The sequence below is a fragment of the Helobdella robusta genome (assembly GCF_000326865.2).
Source record: "Helobdella robusta unplaced genomic scaffold HELROscaffold_4, whole genome shotgun sequence".
NCBI lineage: Eukaryota > Metazoa > Annelida > Clitellata > Rhynchobdellida > Glossiphoniidae > Helobdella > Helobdella robusta.
The window spans coordinates 3,959,916-3,987,011 of record NW_008704902.1 but is presented as its reverse complement, the minus strand read 5'-3'; the positions used below and the strand labels follow the sequence as shown (position 1 = coordinate 3,987,011).

Sequence of the window (27,096 nt, the reverse complement as noted above, 5' to 3'; positions counted from 1 at the left end):
TTTTGTATAAGAACGAATACCTATGCGTGCCATTTTAAACATACCATTTGCACTAATGAAAACGCGATAAGTAAATAAATAATAATGTAGTAAAAAATACATGCACACTCACAACACACGCACAGGAACGCACAGGCACACACACTTCAACATAAATAAATAAATAAATAAATTATTTAATAATAACCAGAGTATAAATGCACTGCACTGCTCATATATATGTTTGCATCTCTTTCTTTATATTTTTGTACGTAAATGCGTTTCTATGTGATACATACTATACGTACGTATAGTTGCCCGTTAAGTAAAGAATGTGAAAGTATGAATATATATATATAAATATATATATATATATATATATAGAGAGAGAGAGAGAAAGAGAGAGAGATAAATATATATATATATATATAGAAATACATATAATTTTTACAAATGTATGTCCATATTTATGTACCTATATATGCGGGTGTAGACAAATGTAAAGATATAAAATTCTGTTTGCGCTCATTTGAAGCATTACATTTCATCGGGAGCTGCGTTGTGAGGTGCTCCTCGTTCGCAACCTTGCTTGACGTTTATGAGATTTTGCATAGAAATTTTATTTGTGTTATGAATTATTTAGATTGTAAATAAATTAAACCAAAATGTAAACTGGTAGCAGAAATGTTGAATTACCGCAAAAAAGCAGTAATAGTTTTAATTAGTTGAAAACTTTTGAACTTCCAAGTTTAATTAAGGAAGAAAATGGCTTCGGCAGCTTCTGGATCCTCGATGAGGATGCAAAGCAGACGGCGCAGTAGGACGAAATCTTTCGAGAAGACCGTACTGGGCATGTGGCTGAAGAGAGTTCGCACGATCAAGTACAGCTCTGTGAAAACAAAATGCGAAGACCAACACCATCTTCACCCTACTCCTCATCACCATCATTATCACCACCACCACCACCATCGTCATCATTCCCAACGACTTTCATCAACACAAACAACGACACTCAACGAATATGCCATCGATGATGATGATGATGATGACGTCAGCACTGACGAAAGCGACAGTTTTTACGAAGACCTCCAAAAACGCATCCAAATAAACGTAAGTGGGCAGCAATTCGAAATAGCTTTGCACCTACTCAAGCAGCATCCAAGCACTTTGCTGGGCAACGAGACACTACGCAGACGATACTACGATAGGAAGAAGAAAGAATATTTTTTCGATCGTCACAGACCTTCCTTTGAAATTGTCTTCGCCTACTTTCAGTATGGAGGCAAACTGCGCAGACCCGAGTACATTCCAGAAGACGTCTTCCTCAACGAAATTGAGTTCTTCCAACTGGAACAAGACATTATCGAAGATTACAAACTATCGGAAGGTTACACTTTAGAGGAAGTTATTTATCCCGAAAACGAAACTCTGAAGAAGATTTGGCTGACGATGGAGTACCCAGAAACATCTCGCACTGCCTACGTGGTAGCTGTTGTTTCCGTCGTTATGACCATTGTGTCCATCATCTTGTTCTGCGTGGAAACATTGGAAAGATTCTCCAAGAGTCACTGCATAGAGGATGAGGCACCCAACTTTCTCGATGCTTTCTTCATCATTGAAACAGTCTGCACTGCTTGGTTCACCTTCGAGGTTAATTAAAATTTGTTATTTCATATGGTTATTTTAAATTTGAATTATAGTTTCAAACAAACGAAGAAAACTAATTTGTGTTTGGTTCATTCAGACGAAACAAATTAATTGTATTTTAAAAATCACATAGGCCAGGTTATGATGTACGAAAAACTTACATTTGGATGCATATTCATATAAAAATTAATCGAATTAAATGGATTGTTAAGCATGAGACAGAAATAATTGGTGTAAAACAACTGAAATTTATAATTAACATACTTGGGTGAAAATGACGGCTCACAAACTTTGGTTATGTTTTACCACATGGTTTTCATCGACAATAATTTTTGTGCTTTGAGAAGCATTAGAAACCGGTCATGAAGATGTCACGCTGCTGCGTGCACTCCCTGCAAGATTGAGAGTTCATTTAGTATGTTGACAAAAATTTAAATGTTATCAAATTTCTCGTCAATGTAAATAACTTTGAAAAGTTTTGAATATTCGTAAAAATTTTTTTCGCAACTTATCGCAAAAAAGTTGTTGGTATTGACGCTAATAATAATTTTTGTCAAAATGAAAAAATTATAAAGGTAGCATTGCGAACAAGCAAACAAAGTTATATACTTCCCAGAAATCTGGTGACAAACAAATCTAATCGGCAACTTATTATTTATTTAAACCATTAAACAAATCTTAATTATATTAATAGGGCAATTAAAATTTTCCATTTTGTTATCATATTTATGCCTTGCTTGTTGAACCAATCAATCTCAGCGTGGGTCAAAGTTCGATTTTTAAAAAGTCACAGAACACAACGTGAACATGCACACGCACCAAACACAAACCACATCAACTTGCTCACTATGCTTACTTATGTTTAGTCGAAGGTACTTGAACTGCATGATGACTCCCAGTTCCTGGAATGACTTTTTTAAAATTTTAATTGCAGGCCATACAAATTTCTTCATATAATATTTAATGGATGACATGGCTAATGCATCCGCTTGTTAAAAATTTTTGAATTTTTTCTATGGATGATGAACAAACAAATTTATCAAAATTTGATCCAATTTTTGTTGAAATTTTAATTAAAACTGTGACAAACAAGCATGAAAATGAACAAACACACTCACACACCATGCAAACATTTCTTAATCCGTTTAAATCGGGATTTTGAAAAACTTGAACATTTATTTACGTTTTGTGTTTTATGCTGAAAATTTTTTATAAATTACAATTTTAAAATGATAAATTTCTATCCAACAACAATGCGATTGATAGTAGGCAAAGGAATCTCTAATTAGTAAATACGTTTCATCATGGAACGTAAACGAGATCATAAACAAATATATTATAATTGCAATACCAACAAATTTTACGAATAATCAAAAATAAGATCTATATATAAAAAAAAATTATTCTACATGTAAATATTATATTATAAAATTATAGGTAAGTATAAACCGCCATTCACCAACTTTATTACATTTATTGAACTTCTAACTGATATCATAAATTATATTTTAAATTAAACGAAAATTCTCATATGAAGATGAGATTTTCGGTGATTTCAATGTAGCATATTCAAAAATAAAATGCCTTGGTGAGTGAACATTTTTGGTGTCTTTGGTCGGTTTCGGGTTATTCCCACTTATGAATCAACACACCAAAAACTTTTCGTTTGAGTTCCTTTTCGATAGAAAACATTTTTTCATTCTTATATTTAAAAAGTATTACGCAGTTAGAAATCAGTTACTACTTATCAATTCATGTTTTAAAATGATTATCCAGCCTGTGAACAATTATTTTTTAAAATTTTTATTTAGATTGTCTTCTTATTATTTCATTTTTTTTCATTTTTTTGGTTGCACTTACTAAAAGATAATCTGCACAAGCGTTGCTTAAATATATATCTATTGTTCATTTAAAATTAGAAGTTTTCCACTGATTTTTCAAATTATACCACTGTTGAACTGAACTTGTTTCCAAAAATGTGGTGTGTGTATGTGTTGTGTGCGTGTGGGTGGTGTGTGTGTGTGTGTGTGTGTGTGTGGTATATGTGCATTGATGAGGCAGATCACTACGATGCATCTTGAGTCAAAACACCACATAAGTTTAAATATGTGCGTCTGCTTATTTGTTTGTGTGTATTTGTTTACATATTTATGTGTCTGTGTAAAATTGTGTTCAGTGTGAGAGAGGTTTACTTTTGATTGTGTGAGTGTATGTTGGAGCATATAAATATATTTTAACGTGTGTGGATGTATGTGTGTGTGTGTTTGGAATTGGAAGACTCAAATTTTTAATAAAATAATTTAGCAAAACAAAATTTTGACAGCTCTGAGTACGTGTGAGCAAATTTCATCAGGTGAAACCAAAAAGGTTTTATAACTTGCTTTTCTCAGTTTTTCCAGCTGGTCTGATGGATTATTAATTTAAGTATTTAATTTTTTAAATATTATTGTATAAAGCATAGTAAAAACATGAAAAATAAATTATCATTATATTGAAATTCAATATTGTAAGTTGGAAGATTGGTTGGTTTGTTTATTTTCGTTACAATGCACCGTGTGAGAGTACACTAAACCGCAGTAGATTTGTAGATCCACAAACACACACACACGCACAAATACACGCACACACACAAACAAACATACACACAAACAAGCAAACACACACACACGCGCGCTCGCACAAACACACACACACACAACACTGCAATCACAGATCTCCTGTTTCTTCTTTCTCATCATGCTCAATGAGATTTCTCCTCAGTGGCTTGCAAAACTTATTACCATCTTTAATCTTGATTTATGTTTATTGGCGTTCTAGAGTTTATTGTAAGTTGTTATTTACCGAACTGTTTCAGAAGAAATAAAGATGTCATTGAGAGGCTAATGGTCTAGTGGGCGAAAGTTCAGGGGAAAGATGCAAGCGTTCCACAGTAATGTAAATGGCTCTTGAGCGAGTGTAAAAAATTACAAATAAACTAATTAAATAACTATTTAGCTTTGATGTCCATGAAATCATTTTTAACAAAATTACATTGTTAATCAAATTATAGTTAACATTAATTTTATCGACACCAAACAATTCACGTCTTACCACTAAGATTAATACCAACTCCGGTCTTTATGTCGATAAAACCTCAACAAAATTGTGCAATCAACACTAACAAATGGCAGCAACTTTTTTTATGAAAAGGGCAGACAAAAAGTTGTTGAATGCAATTAAGGATGAATCAAGTGTTAATTAGCAGAATTAGATGCTTAACAGGAAAACGTTGATAACAACGGAACGTACGCACGGTGCAAAATTAAGTTGCTCTATGAAGCAGATGCAACAACAACAACAACAACATTAACGTCTGAAACAACTGTATGGTTGGTTACTTAACATCATGATGCTTCTTGCAACGGACAACAATATAAACACAAAACAAAAATTCCGGTCAAAACCGCGTTGACAGCAACTGTTACATACAAACCACAGATTCTAGGACTTTTAACACATTGCTTGCACTGTGATGTATGCGTCGGAAATTTAAATTTGAAAAGTCGAACGCACATGTTACCCATAAACAAACAAAACATACAAACAAACAGACAAACAAACAAGATAAGATGTGCAAGATGAGCTGGCCACGAATTCACAAGCGAATGTTTCATAAAGGAGCGGTTGTCCAGAAAAAACAGGACAGAGTACATAACACTGTCATAGATTTTCATTTATTATTCCGAGTTAAATTTAATAAAACTGAATTAAATTGTTTAAATTTGTGCATACAAATGAAAAAAAATACAACCCTTCCTTCTTTTAAATGTGTAAAATTAAATGGATAGTTTTGTTTCTTTGATGAAGAACAAACAAACGTTCTTTTTATGTAATACGTAATAGTGTGCAATAAACGTGCAGATGTCGTGGAAGGCATGGAAAGGATGGGAAACGATGAAAAGGTTAGAGGTGTGGAATAACGCCGAACTGAACTGATGCAGTCGTGATAAATCTCTTAGAAGGATGTTAAACGTCAGCCCCATAGGCGATGTTCAGAGTTAACTGGGCTTTTAAACCTCATTTAAATGGCTTGGCGTAAATCAGCAAAAAAAAAAAAATCAGGCCCCGAATATAATTTTACACCGTCATAAAGTGGAACGTGTTTTTAGAGGAAAAATGTATGGTAGTTTATGGAAATTTTTTACCAAACAGTCCTGATGGAATGCATGATCGGATGTGGAAGTGAGAACATTTGTAACGATCTAGTGTTCATTCGAACGAATCGATCGGATTGAAATGATCTGTGTGAGATAAGATGATGTGCAGGGATGTGATGTGATCGCAATGATAGGATGGTGTACTACGTGATAAGTTACGATTACATACATGCAAAATGACGTGGCGTGATATAACTTGCTGTAATGTCCCGTGATTGAAATGACGTAATGTGATGTGATGTCATAAAATTTAAAGGGTGTGACGTTAACTTGTGTGTTCATGAGGTGATTTTTTTACGTTTCAGTTGCAGTGCTTTTTATTTTACATCGCTCGTCTAATATATTTTTTAAATATAAACATTTAAAACATTAAGATATATAAATCAAAGAAATATTTTTAATATCATCATTCCAACATCGGTGAATTGTACCGTAGATAAAATTCTCTCGAATGCTTTCTGACTTGGATCTTCATGTAGGCTCGTTGTTTCTACGACCGATGCATGCGTGCCATTTAACTAGTACCTAACTTTCCGAATAAATATATTTAGAAAATGTTGGAAGCATAAAAGTTGTTTTTTATAATGAAAATATTCACCAAAATTGAGAATGATCTGATGAAGCATTTCATTCACTGTTGTGGTTGCACGTATTTCCATGTTTGTTCAGTGAAAATATTACAAAATAATGTATAATTAGTAAATTTTGCTAGTATTGAAAGGATATTAAAAATAAATTATGATACATTTTATAAATATTATTAGGCCTTATAACGTTTTTTCAGAATCCAATTAATTGCAAGGTTTTTTTTTCTTCATATCAATGCAAACATTTGCTTACATACATTTGTGTGTTCGACTGCTATTGACTTGATGTGGTTATTTGTGTTACCCTTTTGTCAAAACAGACATGTGTTGATGTAGTTTTCTGTGAGTTTGTTCGCTGTAGGACACCTGCAAATGTATTAGTATACATGTTTGCAGGATAACACAATAAGGATGCAATTTGTACAATACTACGAAGGTGTACTGTGTATTGTGTACTACGGATGTGTGTACTGAGTAGAGTATTATCACACCGTACGTGTATATTTCTACTGTTTGTGTGTGTTCGTGCATGTTTACACGTGTATGGATAGCTTGGATGAGTCAGATATTAAAATGCTTATTTCGTATGTCTAGAATGTGTTTGTGCTTGTTATGATGAATTTATCGGTTGCCTGCCTGCCTGTCTGTTTGCCTGCATGTTTATATCTGAATTTTATGTTTATATCTGTGTTTGTATGTTTATATCTGTGTTTGTATGTTTATATCTGTGTTTGTATGTTTATATCTGTGTCTGTATGTTTATATCTGTGTTTGTATGTTTATATCTGTGTTTGTATGTTTATATCTGTGTTTGTATGTTTTTGTGTTACCTACTATCGTTTTTGCGCTTGTTTTATATTCAAAGTTATTTTTCAAGAAGAAACATTTTTCATAAATTAAAAACCTGTATATATTATAGCACAGCTGAGAAACGTTTGATAACAAATAAGTAACTGAAACCAAAAGATGATTGCTTCAGTACATTTTGTCGAGCCTTCCTCTTGCTGCAACATAAAACAACATTAACAAACGCTATAAAACATCACGGCTGCATGAATTATAAAGAGAACATAAACAACATAAACGACAACCGCGAAAATTATAATAAAAAATGAACGACTGAAATTCATTTGGCGACAACAACATAATCAACAACATAAACAACAATACAAACAACAATACAAACAACAATACAAACAACAATATAACAACTACATAAACAACTATATAAACAACTACATAAACAACTATATAAACAATTACATAAACAACTACATAAACAACAACACAAACATAAACAACCAGACCATCACACACAATGAATTATAGAATTAACAAGCATAACAGAGAATCTGCAACAGAAGAATCATTTCGTCGACGCCAATTTCTAACTCAGCAACGACAATAACAGTCCGCCTCCGATTCAAAAATTTGCAACAACATTTTGGCGTTGAGAGACATGGAAGTGACAAAAAAATGCAACTCAAACAGTCATTTGAAACGATTCACCAAAGCAACCAGCTTTACAAAAAAAAGTAAAGTGACAACAACAATTAATTACAATTCAGTAACAATAATTATAAGCGACAACAAACATTAATCACAATTTATCAACATTAATTATGTGGCAACAACAATTAATTACAACGTAGCAACAGTAATAACAAATCAGAACAGTAATATAACAGAACATAAACCAAAGAAAAACAACAACGTCGATGACATAGAGAATGATGTAAGCAGTAAATCGTAAATGTGCAAGCACGGGCCCAACTCTAATCTATTGATTTATAGAGGTAATGTGTTAAACATGTAAGCTGAAAAAACCTTCAAAAACAATATCCGTTTACTGGAAAGCCTAATGAAAGCAGTGGAAAATTAGAAGAATAAATAAATAAATGCAGATAAGTGGACATTATTAGTTGCTTCACATTTTGTGGTCATACAATTTATTGTGAATGATGTTTCCAATTTGTTCATCTCACGAGAAATGATGCAAGATGTGTAAGTGCATTTCTTTAACTGACGGCATTTTATGTATTTCGTTAATAATTTGCCACTGGATTGTGAAAGAACGAACTAAACTTATCAGCTGGAAATGTGAAGCGAAAATATTTTGAAGCATGGATTGGATTGCTTTAAAGTTAAATGTGCTTGGTGTGGTTGATGTTATTGATGTGATTGATGTAGTTGCTGTGGTTGATGTGATTGATGTAATTTGATGTGATTTGATTACAAAAACTTCATATCAGTTACTTACATGAACATTTTGATTGGCAGCAATTTTGGACGCAGGCAGTTGGAAACCTTTGATGTGATACGTGATAGCAACCCTTCTTTAGATTTTATAAAAATATTTATAATGAAGATATTTTGTTATCAAAAATTATATATCTACACGTATGCACGCATGTATGGGCGTATAGTTAGGTATGTGTGCATGTGCAAATGTGCATGCTCGTTTTCACAGCTGTTTGTTGTTTTGGTGTTGTACGCAAAGCGCGAATTGCATAACTACGTTTAGTTTGGCGTAACTACTTTGCACGCAACAAAGTGTTTATGTAAGTTTTCATAAGTTTATATGCGCTTGTACGCGTTTGTGTACATTATATGCGTCTGTATAGCGATGTTAACAAATTTGTATAATGCGATTTTTGTCTAAATTGTGCATTTTAATTTCTCTGCACGTTATTTTAATACCCTTTTATTTGCCTATATCTCTAAAAAATGTTTCTTTTTTACATTTCAATGAAAATCAACAAGTTTGTTTTTTCAGGAATTTTTGCAAAAAAATTGAAAGCTTTGCAAAATGTTAGAAGAACTAGTTTTTCGAAATATTAAAAATGGTTAGCAAGCAGGTGTCTAGGGAAATATGGAATCATTCAAAATGTTCCATCAAATTCGACGCTCTCTTGGTGTTATTTTTATTTTTTAAAATATATTCAAAACTCTATTTCTAACCATTTTTTTTATTGATTTTCATTTTTATTTATTTTTTTAAAACTTATTTCTAACTTTTTCATGCCTAAGCACCAGACAAAAACGCGTATATTATGAATGAACGTCGCAAAATTATATTATTGGCAAAAATAAACACACGGACTAAATACACACGCCCATACACACATTTATCTATTCTATAAAAGAAAGCACACGTTTGAGTCTCCTACACGAGCACAAATATTTAAACGTATATACACAGCTAACCAGCAACACAGAAATAAATTTGCATGGAATCACATACCTATACCGACTAACATGACTTGGAAGCATGTTTTACATTAAAATTCACTTCCATATGTTATAAAAGTTCATTATACACATGCAGATATATTTAACGCACACACTTCACACACACACACACACACACAAACATACAAACAAACACACAGTTACACTACGACCCACAATGCAAGAGATGGATTACCAGATATTAACATCAAGATGGAACATTCATGGTGCACGCACGCACACTTCTTCATAAACCATCTTATATATTTTAAGATGCAAGCATGATATTGCACATGTTCAAGATTAATTGTCATCCATATTTTTAACCTCAAGCTTCGTTTTTTGAATAAATTTCATAGAGACAAATAAAATGAACAAAACCGACACGAAAATATGAAGACGAAATTTTTTAACTTTGCCTACAAATTGAAATTCAAATTGATTAAAATGAATTTTTTTGAAATAAAATTTTACAGTTTCTAAAAAATAAAATGTTAAGGAGATGAAAAAAATTGATTGGCAACTTAAAGTGCAGTTGACTGACCTGTTAATAATATGAGATGACATTCAGAGGTGGCTGACATGGGAATTAATCAGAAAATGCCACTGGAACATAGAAGTGCCTACCATTTCAATAAATCGTCATCATCTTAGTTCATAAATTGCGTCGCCAATTTTTAAATCATTAATCTAGTTAATGTAATTCAACATTTATACTGGCAAAACATCATCAGTTTAGTTATCATGTTTTGTGGTTATTAATATCAATTATCATAACTGTAGATCATTGATTAATTTTATCTCTAATATGATCTCAGATAAGTTCATCAGCCGTAGCCTCATTAATATCACCAACTTCAACATCATCATCAACTTCAACGTCAACATCATCATCATCTTCAACATCATTACCATCACCAATTACAACATCATCACCATCACCAACTACAACATCATCATCATCATCAACTACAACATCATCACCATCATCATCTACAACATCATCATCATCGTCATTAAATCGATGTTCAACATTTATTATTAAAGCCAATATCTTTGTTTCTTTAAATTTATTCTTCTCATCCAAATTGTCATCATTGTCATCAACCGCGTCAGCATGATGAAAGTTATTGTCATCATCATCATCATATTATTGTCACCGTCCTCATATTTGTGTCACCATCCTCTTCTTCATATTATTGTCATCATCATCATCACCATGTTGTCATCATCGTCATCACGTTATTATTATCATCACTATCAAAATACTATCATCATCGTCGTTATTGTTACGTCATTATCATTATCACATTACGTCACACTAACCATCACATTATTGTCATCCCCTCCATCGTCACATCATCGTCATCCCATCATGATTACCTCCATCACCACCATCATCTTCATCACATCATCATCCTCACCTTCATCACCACCATCATCTTCATCACATCATCATCCTCACCTTCATCACCACCATCATCTTCATCACATCATCATCCTCACCTTCATCACCACCATCATCTTCATCACATCATCATCCTCACCTCCATCACCACCATCATCTTCATCACATCATCATCCTCACCTCCATCACCACCATCATCTTCATCACATCATCATCCTCACCTCCATCACCACCATCATCTTCATCACATCATCATCATCGCCTTCATCACCATCACCACCACCATCATCATCACATTATTGTCACCATCGACATAGCCATTAAAGCAGACTTATATCGTTATTTGATTTTATGGCTGTCCTATGTAATTTATGGTGATGACGTTTCTCCCCCAGTGATGATAGTAATGGTGATAAGGATGATAATGATGGTAACGATGATGATGATGGTGATAATGATGATGGTAACGATGATGATGATGATGATGATGGAAACTATGAAAGTAATGTAAACGCCGATGATTTATTTATTTATTGTGATAACAAATAATGTTGAAATGGTTTTTGTCGAAATGTGATAATTGTAAAAGTCTGAAAATTTTTATATTCTATGCGATTATGTCAGGATTGAACTAACTCAACAGAGTAACTCAACTAACTAACTCAATCGAGAGTAAACCTTTCAAAATTAAGATTAAAAGTAAATTTATTTTATAAAAAAGTAAAGCGTATAATTGCGAAAAAAGCATTGGGTAATGCTAATTCAAAGATTTCAGTTTGATGTCAAATGACGCAACCTAAACAAGCCATTGAAGGATTAACGTTTAATTTCCTTTGCAAGACAAATTGGCAATTACCGTTTTGTGTCAATCATTGATTTCTTCTCAGCCTAATGAACATGAACAACGTTAAAGTTAAACAGCAAATTATAGATCGGTCTTAGATCTTTTGCAGGTATTTCTATTCATTTTGAGTTAATGTTTATGAAAAATTATATGTCACCAAAATATGCATTCTTTGACAAAAAAGAAGTGAACCGGTGAAACACGTATCAAAGCTGCTAAGATGGAAACGTAGATGCTGGCTAATACATGGGATGCATGCCAACACGCTGCCATGAATTAAATGATCGATTTGTGCATTATAACGAAACACTCGTGGAAGATCCATTGTTCAGGAAGAAGGCTTACGATGCACATGCAATTCAGGCTCGCATTGTTTGTTAGGAACGTCTCTTGTATCTTGGCAACCTGCTTTCTCTCTATCAATACTCTGCTACATTTCAAACCTCGCTGCCGGCGATGAAGATGATGTTTTTTTAATATTATTGATTATCATTTTATTATTATTTATAAGATAATATTATAAAACATTTTCTGTTTATTTGCGTGTGTCGTGTGTGTGTGTGTGTGTGTGTGTGTGTGTGTGTGTGTGTGTGTGGGGTGTGTATGTGTGGGTGCGCAGGTGTATGTGTGTGGTTGTTCCTCTCCCCGACGTCAAAAATTTCAGCTCCCTGCTCACTATGTGAATTCAAAGCAACCTTGAAAACTCATTCCCTAACACTGCTTTTGATTAAACAACTACTTTTTTAATTTGTAACTATGTTCTATTATTATTTGTTTTAGCCATCATACTTTTAATTATTTATATCCATTTGCCGTGCTTGCATGGCGCTTCATAAATGATTTCAAAAATTCATTATTATTATTTATAATAATAATTTTTATAATAATATTGTTATTATTATTATTTATATTATTATTATTATTAGCCATTTGTACGTTACAGACACCAACGGTAAAAACGATAATTTACAGCTTCATTAGCCTTGAATGATTTAAAAAGTTGCATAAACCATCAAATTCTTACGTACCTACTAAAAATGTTTGAGATACAAATCACGCAAAATATCCCCGAAACAAGGAAGGAACATCGTGCCGTGTTTTTTTTAAACGAGGGAGAATGTTAAGGACGTTCGGGCAAACTCCAGAAATATAAAATTAAAAAGTTAATACTGGTTAAAATAGCAATTTTATCAAGTTAATTTTTTAAAAGTCAAACATTTTCTCATTTGAAATGTTGTCATAAGTTCCGTTATCAGCATCAATAGAACTGTAAACATTTTATTGATTCCTTCTCGTTCCATTCCATTCCCTGTTTCTCATTTTTTTGAAGTATCAACCACAAACATGCATACACCACGGCGTATGTAAATACGTAAATCAGCACATCCGTCACACACTTTTGCATGCGATAAGTGAGATTTCGTACATTCGAACCCTGCATCTGCCATAACAATGCCAAGCACTTTAACCATTACACTATCGCGTCAACCATTATTCACACAGCACCACAGTACATACAGCCATAGAGTACATGCATTGAAAGTTAGAGGCACCACAAAAATTCATATTAGCGGTCAAACAAATTTTAGATGGGACTATTTATTCTTCAAATCTCAAGTCACTCTATGGATTGCAATTATTCATTGTTTAGGTCAAGGGTTGTGCCAACGTAACATTAATGTATGTATATTATATTTCTTAAAATCTGAACGTTTAAAATGCAATATGTCTATTTCTTCACGTAGAATATTTCTATCTATATTTCTAACTTTGACAAACATTTCCAATGACACCTACTTACCTGCCCTATAATGTTACGACTTTTTATATAAAAAAAAATAATATTTCATTACAAAAACGCTTTATTTACAGAAAATATATATTTGATTTTACATGCCACAACTTGTTGCAAACAATTTTTTCTTTTTTAATACTATTTATTACGTTATTTCATTGACGTGTGAACAAAAGTTTAATATATCTCACTGAGTGGCATCTAGGGCCTGATTTAAAAATAGCAGACGGGGGCTACCGATTCCAAAACTCCATAAAAGGGGTTCAACGAAAAAATTATAAAAACATTCAAATCACAGTGGGTACAAATATTTAGGTTTAACCACAAACGTTTATTCTTATTATTCCAAATAAAGTAATAACAGCAGTAACTTCTACATAAAGTCTGCACATTGATAAGCAAACAGACGAACAAACACAAACATACAAAAACATAATAAAGTTGTTCCAACATTTTTTGTTTAAGTAATTTTATTTATGGACAATGAATCTGAAAGAATTTGATTGAAAAAATAAATTTTTTTAAATCTGAAAATAATTAAAGATATTGCTATTCCAGGGTCTCCATATCCCCAAATCCGACTCTGGTTGTCTCATTACATATTATCAATATTAATACATCTGGCAAACAATGTTAACGGTGTTATTAATTGTTACTATTAATTGTGCTGAACCTCCTGTGTGGTGTAACATTGTAAATGCGAAATCTATTTTTTTTATCTTCTCATGTGGAAGTGGGATTAATTTTTCCATTGCCATCAACAATATCACTTACAGCACAAACACTCAAAAATGAGTAGTTATGATAATGTGTTGGATTGTTCTCTTCAATTCTGACTACAGCTTAGTGGTTCGATGAACACTATAAACACATATAAGTGAACACGAGTTTATAAATGGGGATGTGTATGTCCAGTGTTTTTTTGTGTTCTTATAATCAAGTTTGCATGTTTTTGTATGTTTGTGTTTGTTCGTCTGTAAGTGTGTTTGCTTATCAATGTGCAGACTTTATGTAGAAATTACTGTTGTAATTAATCTCTGTTATTTGTTTGTAATTTGTTTCCAGCTTCTTCATCTAATTTGCACTTTTCGTGTTTCCTCGATGAAAATAGAAATATAGATCGGCAATAAACTAATTGCCTGCATTGTTTCCCGTCTGAGAAACAAAAACATCTGAATAACATGATAAAAAAATTAGCAAACGAACCGCAAAATGTGTTCATGTGTGGTGCATGTCTGCTGCATTAACGGGCAGATTTATCATTGGTTGTCGTACAAGATGTAATGTTTTCATTGTATAGAAATGTCAAAACATGTAAAAGTTACTTTTATGTGTTGCAGTTGCATCATCATAGATGCTTCACATGCAACCAACAGTTTTATTATTTGCACTCACTTGCATGATAGGCATTCAATAAACACAATCTAAAAAAGCTCGTAAATTTACAACTGAATATTTTTGAGGCAATCGGATTTAATAACCATGACGATTTGAACTACCCCATTCAACATTCTTGCATTAACATCAGCTGCATCAATATTTAAGCCTTAACGAACGTTTGGCATCTTTGTCTTTGGAAACAAAAAAAATAACGCAAACTATGTGCATGTGTACTTCTATGGTTATATATGTGCACGTGTATTGTTATATAGGGGGACGAGATTATTCTGAAAGGCAACTCTTGCAAGAGAGAAGCTTTTGTGAAGAAACACTTCGTCTGAAAGGAAATGTTGATAGATTTATGCAAATGAGACAGCATGCCTGCCAGCCAGTCAGCCTGACTATTGAGTTTATGCTCATTCCGTTCAAATCGTCATCTAATTCCCACCTCCATTCACATTTTTGAGCACCAACGTAGTCACACGTTATTGAACTGCCATGCTGCTTGCTCATAGCAGTCCTTCAATTTCTTCACACGAAAACATTAATTTGTAATCACGAGAAAGCAAACCATAATATCAGGCATCTGAAACGATTTCTGGACATTCTTTAGGACCATGCAGCGAGCAGCGTGCACTTGCTGTTCATTTAAATACTCTGAAACACTATGACATATAAAATAAATATTAACTATAGTAATGTATTATTGTATTAATTTTATGATAAATAAATCTATCACTCTAAAATGAATAGGTTCAAACAAACATTTACAATTTTTTTATACATAAAATTATCATGAATAAAAATGTACGTAGAGTTAACAAATACTTGTTTGAATGCGTAAAAAACAGGTTGGTTAGAAAATGAAATCTGAAGGGCTGGAAAACCAACGACGTATCGTTATGTGCGCGTGAGTGTATGCATCTGTCAACTTCTCCACGCTTGCAATGATGAAAAAATGAAGATTATATCAGTATGTATATACATATAACAGGCATATTATATGTATATATATACATACATATATGTACTGTACATATATAAGGTACATTTAATTTTTAAAACAGGAAAATTCGAACTATTGTTGTAGGTTTGTTTATGCCTCTCTGGGAGTCGTAAATATTTTTATTGAATTCAAATATTGAAAAACCTGAAATGAATTTTTTATTGTGTAGCTTTGCATAAGAAACATTCGCTAAAATGTTATTAAAGTTTTAAATTGCGAATTAAAAAGACATTAGAGCTCATTTGGTAGTTTTGAAAGTTAATAAAAAGAAGATTGCTGGCTGGCGCATTTGAACGCCGTATTATGTGGCACAAACGTTGCGTGTAACTTATTTCGTGTGGTTATAATGGCATGATGAGGTGATGCTCTTGTAGTTGTTGATGAAATACTGGTGCCATGCTGCTGTGTTCGTGCATTTCGTAATGTTGCAATGCCATCTGGTGTGTAATGCCACACACACACACACACACACGCACACTCCACACACACAAAACACACACAACACACACACACACACAATGGTAATCAGAATGTTGATGATTTTAATAAACATAGACGGGATATTTATCTGTTGGTTATTAAGGATGAACTATCTCTCTCCTCTATCGATTATCTCTTGCTTTGTCTCTCTCACTCTTTCTCTGTGTTATATATATATATATATATATATATATATATATAACACACACACACACACACACACACACACACACACACACACACACACACACACACACATATATATATATATATATATATATATATATATGATAAAAATCACAGTATGTTCCGCGATAGTTAGCTTCCTGTTTAATTTTTCGATTTTTCTAACGGTGGATCGCAAATCATTGCCAAGTTTCTTGAATTCAAAACCAACATTTTTTTGTATTTTAAGCATGAAAGAACAAAAAAGCTTTTTTCGGTATTCCTATAGCATGTTCGGTGTTTGAATTGAGTCTTCACGATAGCTTGGTCGACAATTCACTGAAACGTTTGTGCCACATAAATGCGCCTGCCTGCAATCTTTTTAAATTAACTTTTAAAACTGCGAAATGGGCTCCAATGTTTGCTTTTAAATTTGCAATCTAAAACTCTAATGACTTTTTAGCGAATGTTTCTTACGCAAAGATATACAATTAAAAATTTATTTTAAGTTTTTTAATGAAAAAAGTTTATTCTAGTAGCCTTCTTTAATATTATCGTAGATAGTGTGTGCGTGTATGCGTGTGTGCGGTACGTATGTTGATCCGATGTATGTACATTTCTGATCTGGTAGATCAAACATATCAGCTGGATGGATGCTCTCCATATTTTATTTCCATTCTGTCACATCTACATCATCTTCATCATCACCATCATTCCTACAGTCATTGTCATGCACATCAGCGCTCTTGGATATCACCATCAATAATTAGACATTCTCATCAACATTGCCAAATTTTTTTTGTATTATGCTTCGTATACATTTGTAGAATCAACAAACACTGTCGCTTCGCTTAATGTCAATTAACATTTTCATTACACTGATCTTGAAAACTGTTTTTTGCACACACACAAACACCACACACACACAAACACTCACACACCACACACACAAACACTTCTTAAACTCTTCATACACAGTTTCATCTTTCACCATTTTGAACATGCGTGCACTCTGAAACATTATTGAGAGGTTTGCATGGAAACCTCGGAGTGAGAGGTGCCGGTACTTCATGGCTTAAGGAGAACTCACGTTTGTTTTACTACAAATTTCATCTCAGTCTCCGTCACTCACGACACCCCATCAGACACACGACACACACACGACAGTGTCATTCATATCATACAATCAACGACAACAACATGAAAATTTTGTTTGAATTTTGGGTCTATAGTTTTTTTTTACATTCATCCCGGTTTTGATGACTATTTTAAACGTTGCCAAAATAATTCAATGACGTCATAGTATTAAATGTTCAATGCTGATTATTCTTAAAATTTAAGTGGATTTGGAAAGCTGACCTAATATTCGATGATGACGAAACTTATCAATAATTAATCTGAAACATCCTTTCAAAGGCTTTTCCTTGAAATTGAAATTTACTTTATAAAATGTCCAAAAATTTGACTTTACGTTTGACGGGCAACAGTTTAATTACAATGAAGTAAGTGAATGAATGAATGAATGAATGAATGAATGAATGAATGAATGAATGAATGAATGAATGAACGACAGATAAACGATAGAAAGATGATGAGATAGCAAATAATTGATGGGCATTTTAAATAATGGTTGATTTTTCGTTTTTCAAGGTTGGTTCTTGAATAAATTTGTTCAATAAAACTGTCTCAAAAACATTTTCATGGCCATTTTTTTAATTGAATGGTTTTAAATTCGATCACGATTTTAGTTTTATGTTTAGCGTCAAACGAGCCTTGCATATTAATACATTCTATAGATGTATCTGTGTATGTATGTATGTATGTATGTATGTATGTATGTATGTATGTATGTATGTATGTATGTATGTATGTATGTATGTATGTATGTATGTATGTATGTATGTATGTATGTATGTATGTATGTATGTATGCATTTATGTATGTATGTATGTATGTATGTATGGATGCATATATGTATGTATATATAATATGTACTATGAAAATGATATCTACATTATATGCATTACACGCAACATACATTCTAAGTTACATGCTGTTTACAAGTTATTTACTGTATATAAATTACTTTAAGTGTTGCATCTTGCTTAAGCGACCTACATAATCTCCGTCCAAATGAACAGATCATTTGAGGCATCAACATTTCAAATTGAATGTTCTTCAGAGAAATTCATTTGATCTGCCTGTTTGTTGGTTCATTCAGTTCTTCGGGTCGATGATTGTTATTCAGAAAACTTTATATTAGCGAAATAATTATACAAATCCTACTTCTGTTTGTTTATTTGTGTGTAAAAAATTACTTTCAAATATGCACATAGTGATGCAAATTGAAACATTCAAACCTACCTTCTGGATATTGGCGCCAACAAACGCATGAAGATGTTTGTGCTGACTCGCAGAAGAGCAGATCATTGCCAAAATTAGAGGATGTACGAGGTTCGTCTTTTCTCAAACCACAGGCTCGTGATTTAAAATATCCTACCACATTCAAGTTTTTTAATAATCTTTCAATTTAATTATATTATTAAATAATAATAATAGTAAAGTAATAATGAGTAAGGTCACGCCCCCATCTTAGGGGATGTACATAACAATTATGGCTAACCACCCTGGCATAATCTTTCATGACTAAAAAGAATAAATATGCTTCTTAACAGACATTGCCGTGCCTAATGATGCAAACGTTTCAAACAAAAAGACTGAAAAAGGTAAATAAAAAAGATTTAGAAATCGAGATAAGCGAAATGTGGAGTAGCAGAACCAAGATGATCTGGGTACATTCCCCGGACACCCTTCAATTTGTGAGGTTCAAAAGATCGCACTGATGGGAACGGCACACATTCACCGAAAGGCCCTCGCCTGAATCTCCCTGAACTCTTGTTGAGATCTGGATTCTCCACTTCCCACGAAAATGATGCGAGAGGAAGAATATGAATAATAATAACAACAATAATAAAACTAGTTGTAATGATAAAAATATTTACTATTATTATTATTATTATTATTATTATTATTATTATTATTAATGTTTATTATATTAATAAGAGTAGTCGTAATAATAAGAATAAATAATATTATGAATATTTTTATTGCTTTTATTTCAATATCGGTAGCAAACGTTTTTGATAATAGTACATAATAATAACTGTCTTTATCAACATTTAATTCAAAATAAGTTTATTGAACATATACGTGAACTCACTCTACATCATGGACTTTAAAAACAAATTCATTTCAATATGAATAAATGAATGAAAGGTATTAAACTCCAGTTGATTAACAAAAATGAGAAAGCAAAGTGTGGAACAATGTTTGCTGATTACATACACACGGAAGATATCGAATATATCTCTGAATGAACTGAGTGAAAATGTTTCAAGTTATGAAATCCAATTCTGTAATTAAAGTTACGTAACATCTCTTTCATTCCTGAAGAGTGCAAATGCGTTGAGATGTGAGAAAAACAGGTATCAACTTATAAAACAATACAAATGTAATATTTTTTACAATGTTTCTCTCTGATTTTTTAGTAAAATTAACTGTCCATAATTTATCCAACATTAAAAATGTTGGGTTTAAAAATTAGAATAAAACTTTTTTCCAGTCAATCTTAATAAATAATCAACCCAGTACAAGTGCGAAACACTTTGTTTTTATGCACTCACATATTGTGAAAGAAAATAGTGTTACAAAAAATAACAGCAAACATAAAAAATACAATATTAATAATATAATTTGCGAGAATTTCAGTACATGACCACTGAACTCCGAAATACTTAACAGCCTACTGGTTTTGGTTGCGTCTATTATATTAATCTAACGATTTAAAAACTACATCAGTACGAATTATTATTTATTTATTTACTACAACACTTTGCTAATACAATATCAGTGCATGTTATTATTTACAAGACTAAGTTGATACAACACCAGGCTACCAACAGATGGTAGAGGTATCTTTCGATCTATTTACCAAACTTTGACTCCACATCACCACAAACTATGTTCGTCTCTCTCAAACTAACATCACTGAATTGTTTGCAACCATGGTAAATATCATACAATATTTTTATAAATTTTTACGCTACAAGTTTTATAAAGTTTTTGGAAATCGTATTTAAAAATATTAGAAGTATAAATGAAATAAAAATAAAAACAAAATATTTATCACAAAATCACTTATTTTGAAATTTTTTTAAAATTGGGGGGATTGATAATAAAGCAAAGCAAATTTCTCTTCTTGCTTTATAATGTAATATACTGTAATTATGTTTTGGCGAGGTGTTATATCTATGCGGGACGAATCAATCATAAAATTTGGAAATGGATCGGATGCAGTGACCATCAATCATCTGCCTCCCTCCCTATCATCGCCTCCTTTGTTTTCCAAATATCAGCGGTGCAAATTGCATGGGAGAATGCATAGATATTGATCTGATTCCTCCCATGAAAACAGCTCCTAACAAGGTAGACCGCTCGATACATTGATTTTCATATATATCGAAAACTTTGATCGAGGAACGTAAGAGTAACAGTCGCATACAAAGCCACGGCGTTGCGAGAGTCTATTTGTTTGTCTTCTGTCTGATGAATTTTGGACGTTTCTATGTTTGAGGCCCTGCATATGAAAAAAATGATACCAACCAACATTTTAACGGTTAAAGGTCAATCTCTGTTGTGTACCTGCTTCAGAGGTTTCAACAACAAACACACAGCGTATATGAATACGCGTTAAAACCACGCATTACAAACACTACGTATGATAGGCGGAAATTTCTTTGCATTCCAAGCAGTCACTGGAACAGCAAGACCAGGCACCTTGTACTTTCTTTCTGTTAGCATTCACTTGGAACTTTTGTATCCAAGCATCTTACGTGCACATGGTTATAACTATTGTCTTGCTCGGAGACATTTACAGGCCAGGCTAATATTTGCACGCTTTTCATCAAATTGTCAGTTGCGAGTCTGGTGGAATTATTTATGGAAATTTCGAGCCAGTTTGTTTTTCTACCCTACAGTTTCAATAATAAAGGCAATTGTTAGATAGAATTTTCATCAGTTTTGAATGTTTGTTTTCACTTACTAAACAGTGTAACAAAAGTCAGTTGAATTTAAAACGGACGTTTCCTAACACAAAACGAATTCAAAATTCTTCGGTATGTGCCGATGTCTTCATTGCTGCCATAAACGTTGATTAATTAAATTTAATCACGTTAGAAAAATTTAATACCAAAACACACAAAAAAAATTTAAAATTATAATAGTTCAATGTTTGTTTAGTTAGGCCCTAAGTTGGGTTTTGTTTGAGAATTAAATTTCACTTTTTCAGATGAAATTTTTTGCGGTGGAATTTTTTTAAAGATTTATTACCGTATAAATATTCAATTTCTTTGCAGAATGTTTTAGCTGTGTTTTCTTTTTTTAATTTGTTTGATGTCTCAACATCAATTAACAATCTCCTTTAAAAAAATTTATTATTACAGGTTTTTTAACTTTTGCTCAGTACTTTTTAAAATCTTCATACGAAATTTATCTGTTTGAATAAGCTAAATTTTAAAATTTTTTCCTTTTCAGGCTATTGTCCGATTCATCTCCTGTCCCAACAAGTGGCTGTTCTGGTTTGGTTTCCAGAACATCATCGATGTGACAGCGGTTGTTCCATATTATGTCACACTCTTTAATGTTCTCTCCACCATGAGTTGTTCCACAGCCAAATCCAGCGCATCCCTGGCTTTCCTGCGGGTCATCAGGCTGGTGAGAGTGTTCAAACTGACCAAACACTCCACCGGCCTCCAGGTTCTCATTCTGACCATCAAAGCAAGCAGCGAGGAGCTTTGCCTCTTCCTCATGGTACTGCTGGTTTGCATGCTGGTGTACTCCAGCGCCATCTATTATGCCGAGATGGGTGTTCCAAAATCAAACATCAACAGCATACCGGACGCGTTTTGGTGGGCCATAATAACAATGACGACGGTGGGGTACGGAGATAAATATCCCGTTGGTCCTTTCAGCAAACTGATCGGAGCCGCTTGTGCCATTTCTGGAGTGTTGGCTCTCGCCATGCCCGTGCCTATCCTCACGGGCCACTTCAACAGGTTCTATGCACATAAAACTGGAAGGTGCAAGTACATTTGAATCATTTGTTTACAATTTTCAACTTACAGGACAAACTGTTTTAAATCAAACTATATATTGTTTATTAACTTAGTTTACTGATAATTTTTATTTTTAAAGATGTGAGTGCATTTCTATAATTTTGTTATACATTATTAAATTTTATTATGGACAATTTCATGCAACTTTCTCATTCATTTACTTATGCGTGGCTGCTGATTTGAACATGCCTTGCCTTCTATATTTTTTAAGTTTTATTCAATTTTTTTTATTATTAATTCTGCAACCTATATAAAGTATAAAAAATTCATTAAAATCATATTTGAATTTGCTACACTCATAAATTCTTAAAATGTGTTTTTGAGGTCATGGATCAAAAAATATTACATTTAAATTAGGATTTCCGTTGAAACGATTAATACCATTAACATTGAACCAAATGCATTTTATTGCAAGTACCTTCTGAAGAAAGACGTTAGTACTCGTTCACATACGCATGCACGCACAGTCGAAGCAGTAGCACAGATGAATGAACAACAAAGAAAACCCCAATAATTTTTTTGGTTTGTAGCTGAATGGCAGCGTCTCATTCAATGCACTGCACCTCGGCGCTCCATCACATCCAATCAAGAAACATCGCTATTATGACTTCGTTCTTTTTAACCCAATATATATCTTTTACTTTTTTCTGGATAAATAAAGTTTATTGTATTAGAATGTCATTTATTATGTAACTGTACGACGGAACATAAAACATGATCAACGAAAATAGAAGTATTATTTCTGTCTGTTCAATTACACGTGGTTCAAATATTTGTCCAATCTAAATACTTATATAGGATGCTAAAAACTTATGTACAGTTTACATAGTTACATACAATATACATACAATCTAGTTACACAATAATTTATAAGTACATACGCGATGGCTACTGAAACTTGTGTACAACCAAAGTAGTTATATACGATCATAATATTTATAAAAGTGTACGCAGTACATTCGAAATAATGGCGAGTAAATTTTGTTGCGCACACAAACGTTCACTCTGCGGATGTTGTCTGTTGCGTGCTGATTTGCATTAGTTCGCTTGGCGCAACGTTTGTTAAAACGGCATTAAGTTCCTTCTTTTGTCAACTTTGAAAGTGAAAAAATTTTTTCCTAAGTTGATTTATCTGTTAAACGATGAAAAATGTTTTTTTGGAAGATTTGCAAACGTATTTTTTTGCTTTCATCTTCTGGGAAAACTGCCTGGAGATTTTCTGGTTTTTTTAAAAAATAGGATGATACTATATCAAAATATTTATTTGATACGATATCTTAATATTTATATGATTTTAAACAAATAATCAACGGAAAATAATTGAGATGTATTTCAGTTCATTGCAGTTGTACTTCTCCGTGGATACTACCTCCGTAAATTACACGTTTCTTCTAGTAGAAAAAGTTAACATCCTGCATCTTGGAAACGTTTCGGCCAAAAACATAGTTTAGTGGTTTGTGATAAAATTTTATGCAGCAGGACATCTGAGCAAAAACGAATGCCTTCCTGCGAAATGTTTCTTCGCTCAAGCAAAGTGTAGTTTTCTTAGGACAAACCTTGCAGTGATAATGTTCATCTCACAAAAAAAAATTTTTTTGGCGAAATTGTGAACATTGTGTATAAAAAATTTATTTGATGTAGCTGAAACAAATATTTTAATAAGCATTCCTTCGAAAGCTTCTCTAACAATTTACTTGTCATCTACTATCTAAAATATATCCTTGGATAAAATAATCATTAAAAAGGTTTTACAATTTGAATAAACGGCAAAAATTCAATCGAAAGTTAATAAAGGCATTCAAAATTCTGAGCAAAAATTGTTTCTACATTTATTATTCGCACATCTGCAAACTTTCATAACCTGCTCCACACGCTGACTCGTGAATTACATTTACCAAAAATAAAAATTTTCCATTTCAAGTGTCATTTCTTTGAACAGTTTTTTCCGTTCAACGTGATTCAACTATTTAGATTTTTTGTGGTAATTTCATCAAAATTGTATTATCTATGTGCAAAAAATTGTGGTACAGAGTAATTAGTTTTTATTTGATTTTCAAACCTGCATAAGAGCTGTTGAAATTAAATCACTGATTATGAGACCTGATGTAAAATAAGCCGTCATAATGTCGTGCTATTTATTTGGGTATAATTAATAAAACAAAGATACAACTAGGTATTCGGTATGCAGTATGACACAACAATGTCTGACATTACAAGTGAAATCAGTGAAATCAAATGGACACAACGAGAACAAACTTATCCATTTTAACTTTTTACATTTTAACTTGAACAAACAACACAAAATATGCTGAAACATCGATATAATACTTTATGGACATATACAAGATTGGGAAATGGGAAATGTGGATATGTAAAAATTGAGAGATTGAGTTAGGTCGGGTGTGAACGTTTCAGCGATGTCGTTCGAAGCATTAGGTTAGAAAATCTATCTGAAGTAGTCAGATCGTTGATGTCGCCTCGACAGGAATGACTTTTCATGTTATTGTTCCGTCAATACAAATCAAACAATCCTCTCGTGTACATGAAATGGTCGGACAGCATCTGATGGACAATTTGTGACCTAACGATTTTTTATCATTTCCATTTTAACCCGGGAATGCGTATCAAGAAAAATTTTGTTTGCAACTTTTAGCAATTCTTAGCAACTGCATTTTTTTAAATACTCAGAAACCGTAAAATGAAATTATAATACAGAAATGATGTGAAAAAAAACAAAATTTTGCTTAAGCTATTGTAATTGTCCTCATTATAATGCGTGAAAACACGAGCCATCATATCCTTATGCAGTCGATTCAGAATATTGCGTGCAAAGTTTTGTGTTAATTGTCTTTTGAGAAAAAAATTCATTTTAAAACATGGTTAGGAATTTATGGTTTCAAGCAATTTTGCCAACCCAACATATGATTGGCTTGTACCAAAAAAATTTTAAAGTTGGGACATGGAGTTATGCGGTCGTTTGGACCAAATGGTGGAATAAGCATGAAAACAGTTTCTCTATTTTTCTAATAGTATTTCATTTCGTTAATTTAATAAGTAAATTAAATGATACAAATTCAAAAATCCATTTAGAAAAATAAAGAAATTAAAAAATATAAATTAATTATTAATACTGTTGCGGTCGAATTTAATAATAATGGCTTACGTTTAATTTCAAATTTTTTATTTATATATAACTTTTGCAAAAAAGATGGCCCTAGCAAGAATATTTTGTAAAAAAAAATCATTGAAACTCGAATAATGAAAGAAAGGGAAAGAAAATAGGAAAGTTTATAATAATAAGAAAATAGGAGTTTGAAAGGTATATGACCGGAGGCCGCGAGCCAAGCAACATTTATTGCAACGATTATTGTTTAATCTTATTAACTTTAAATTAAAAAAGTATATAATGGATGATTTAATAAGACATGTTATGCATTAACTTTTATGCTAATGCAATTGCATTTTTTAATTTTAAAAAGTACAGGCAAATAATGACAACTGACTTGTGGTTATATTTCGCAAATATATTCAAACATATAATTTACAATAAAATTTGGCTTTAAGCTCTGTCCAATTCATAAATTTAATACATTCAATAATATTAATAATAATAACATGAATAAGTTATTCAAAAAAACTCGGACTCAGCCAATTCAAATGTCCAACAAAAAATTATTATGGTGAAGTATTATGCTGCTAAAAATGTTGAAAGAACCAAAAACTATAAAAATACTGATGCACATCTGTAAACTCTTATAAATAAACAATTAAAACTTTTCAAACGGTAAAAGATCTGTTCGTTGTTCATTAAAAAGAATAATCATCTTCGAAAATATAAAAAGATTAGTAATAACAACGTTAACATGAAATACGTAACCCCCAGAGAGTTCGCAATGAACTGCAGAAATAGACGGCACTGTAAAATGTATATTGTTCGAAAACTTCTTGAATTTTGAAGAGGGAACAATAATAATTGAAATAATAAGGTTCACAAGTTGTAAAACATGAAGAAATATGGATTTTAAAACAATGAACTAATATTAATATTTACAATTAATTATTTACGAAAATTATCTATCCAAAAATGAAACAAAATAATTAATAAAAGTTAAACATTGTGGGGAGGAGTTTAAACGCTTCAATTAACAAACTGTACAATTAACATAAAATGGATCAAGCTGTCGCTTAAATATTTCAAAATCTAG

General features: G+C 32.3%; 1 protein-coding gene across 1 annotated transcript; it reads left to right on the top strand.

The window, feature by feature from the left end:
- Positions 1 to 831: 831 nt before the first annotated feature.
- On the top strand, positions 832 to 22,871 carry HELRODRAFT_67024 (hypothetical protein; the record flags this gene model as incomplete). Its single annotated transcript, XM_009024266.1, has 2 exons — positions 832 to 1,629; positions 22,311 to 22,871. The coding sequence occupies 2 exons, from the start codon at positions 832 to 834 to the stop codon at positions 22,869 to 22,871; spliced, it is 1,359 nt and encodes a 452-aa protein (XP_009022514.1).
- Positions 22,872 to 27,096: the final 4,225 nt, after the last annotated feature.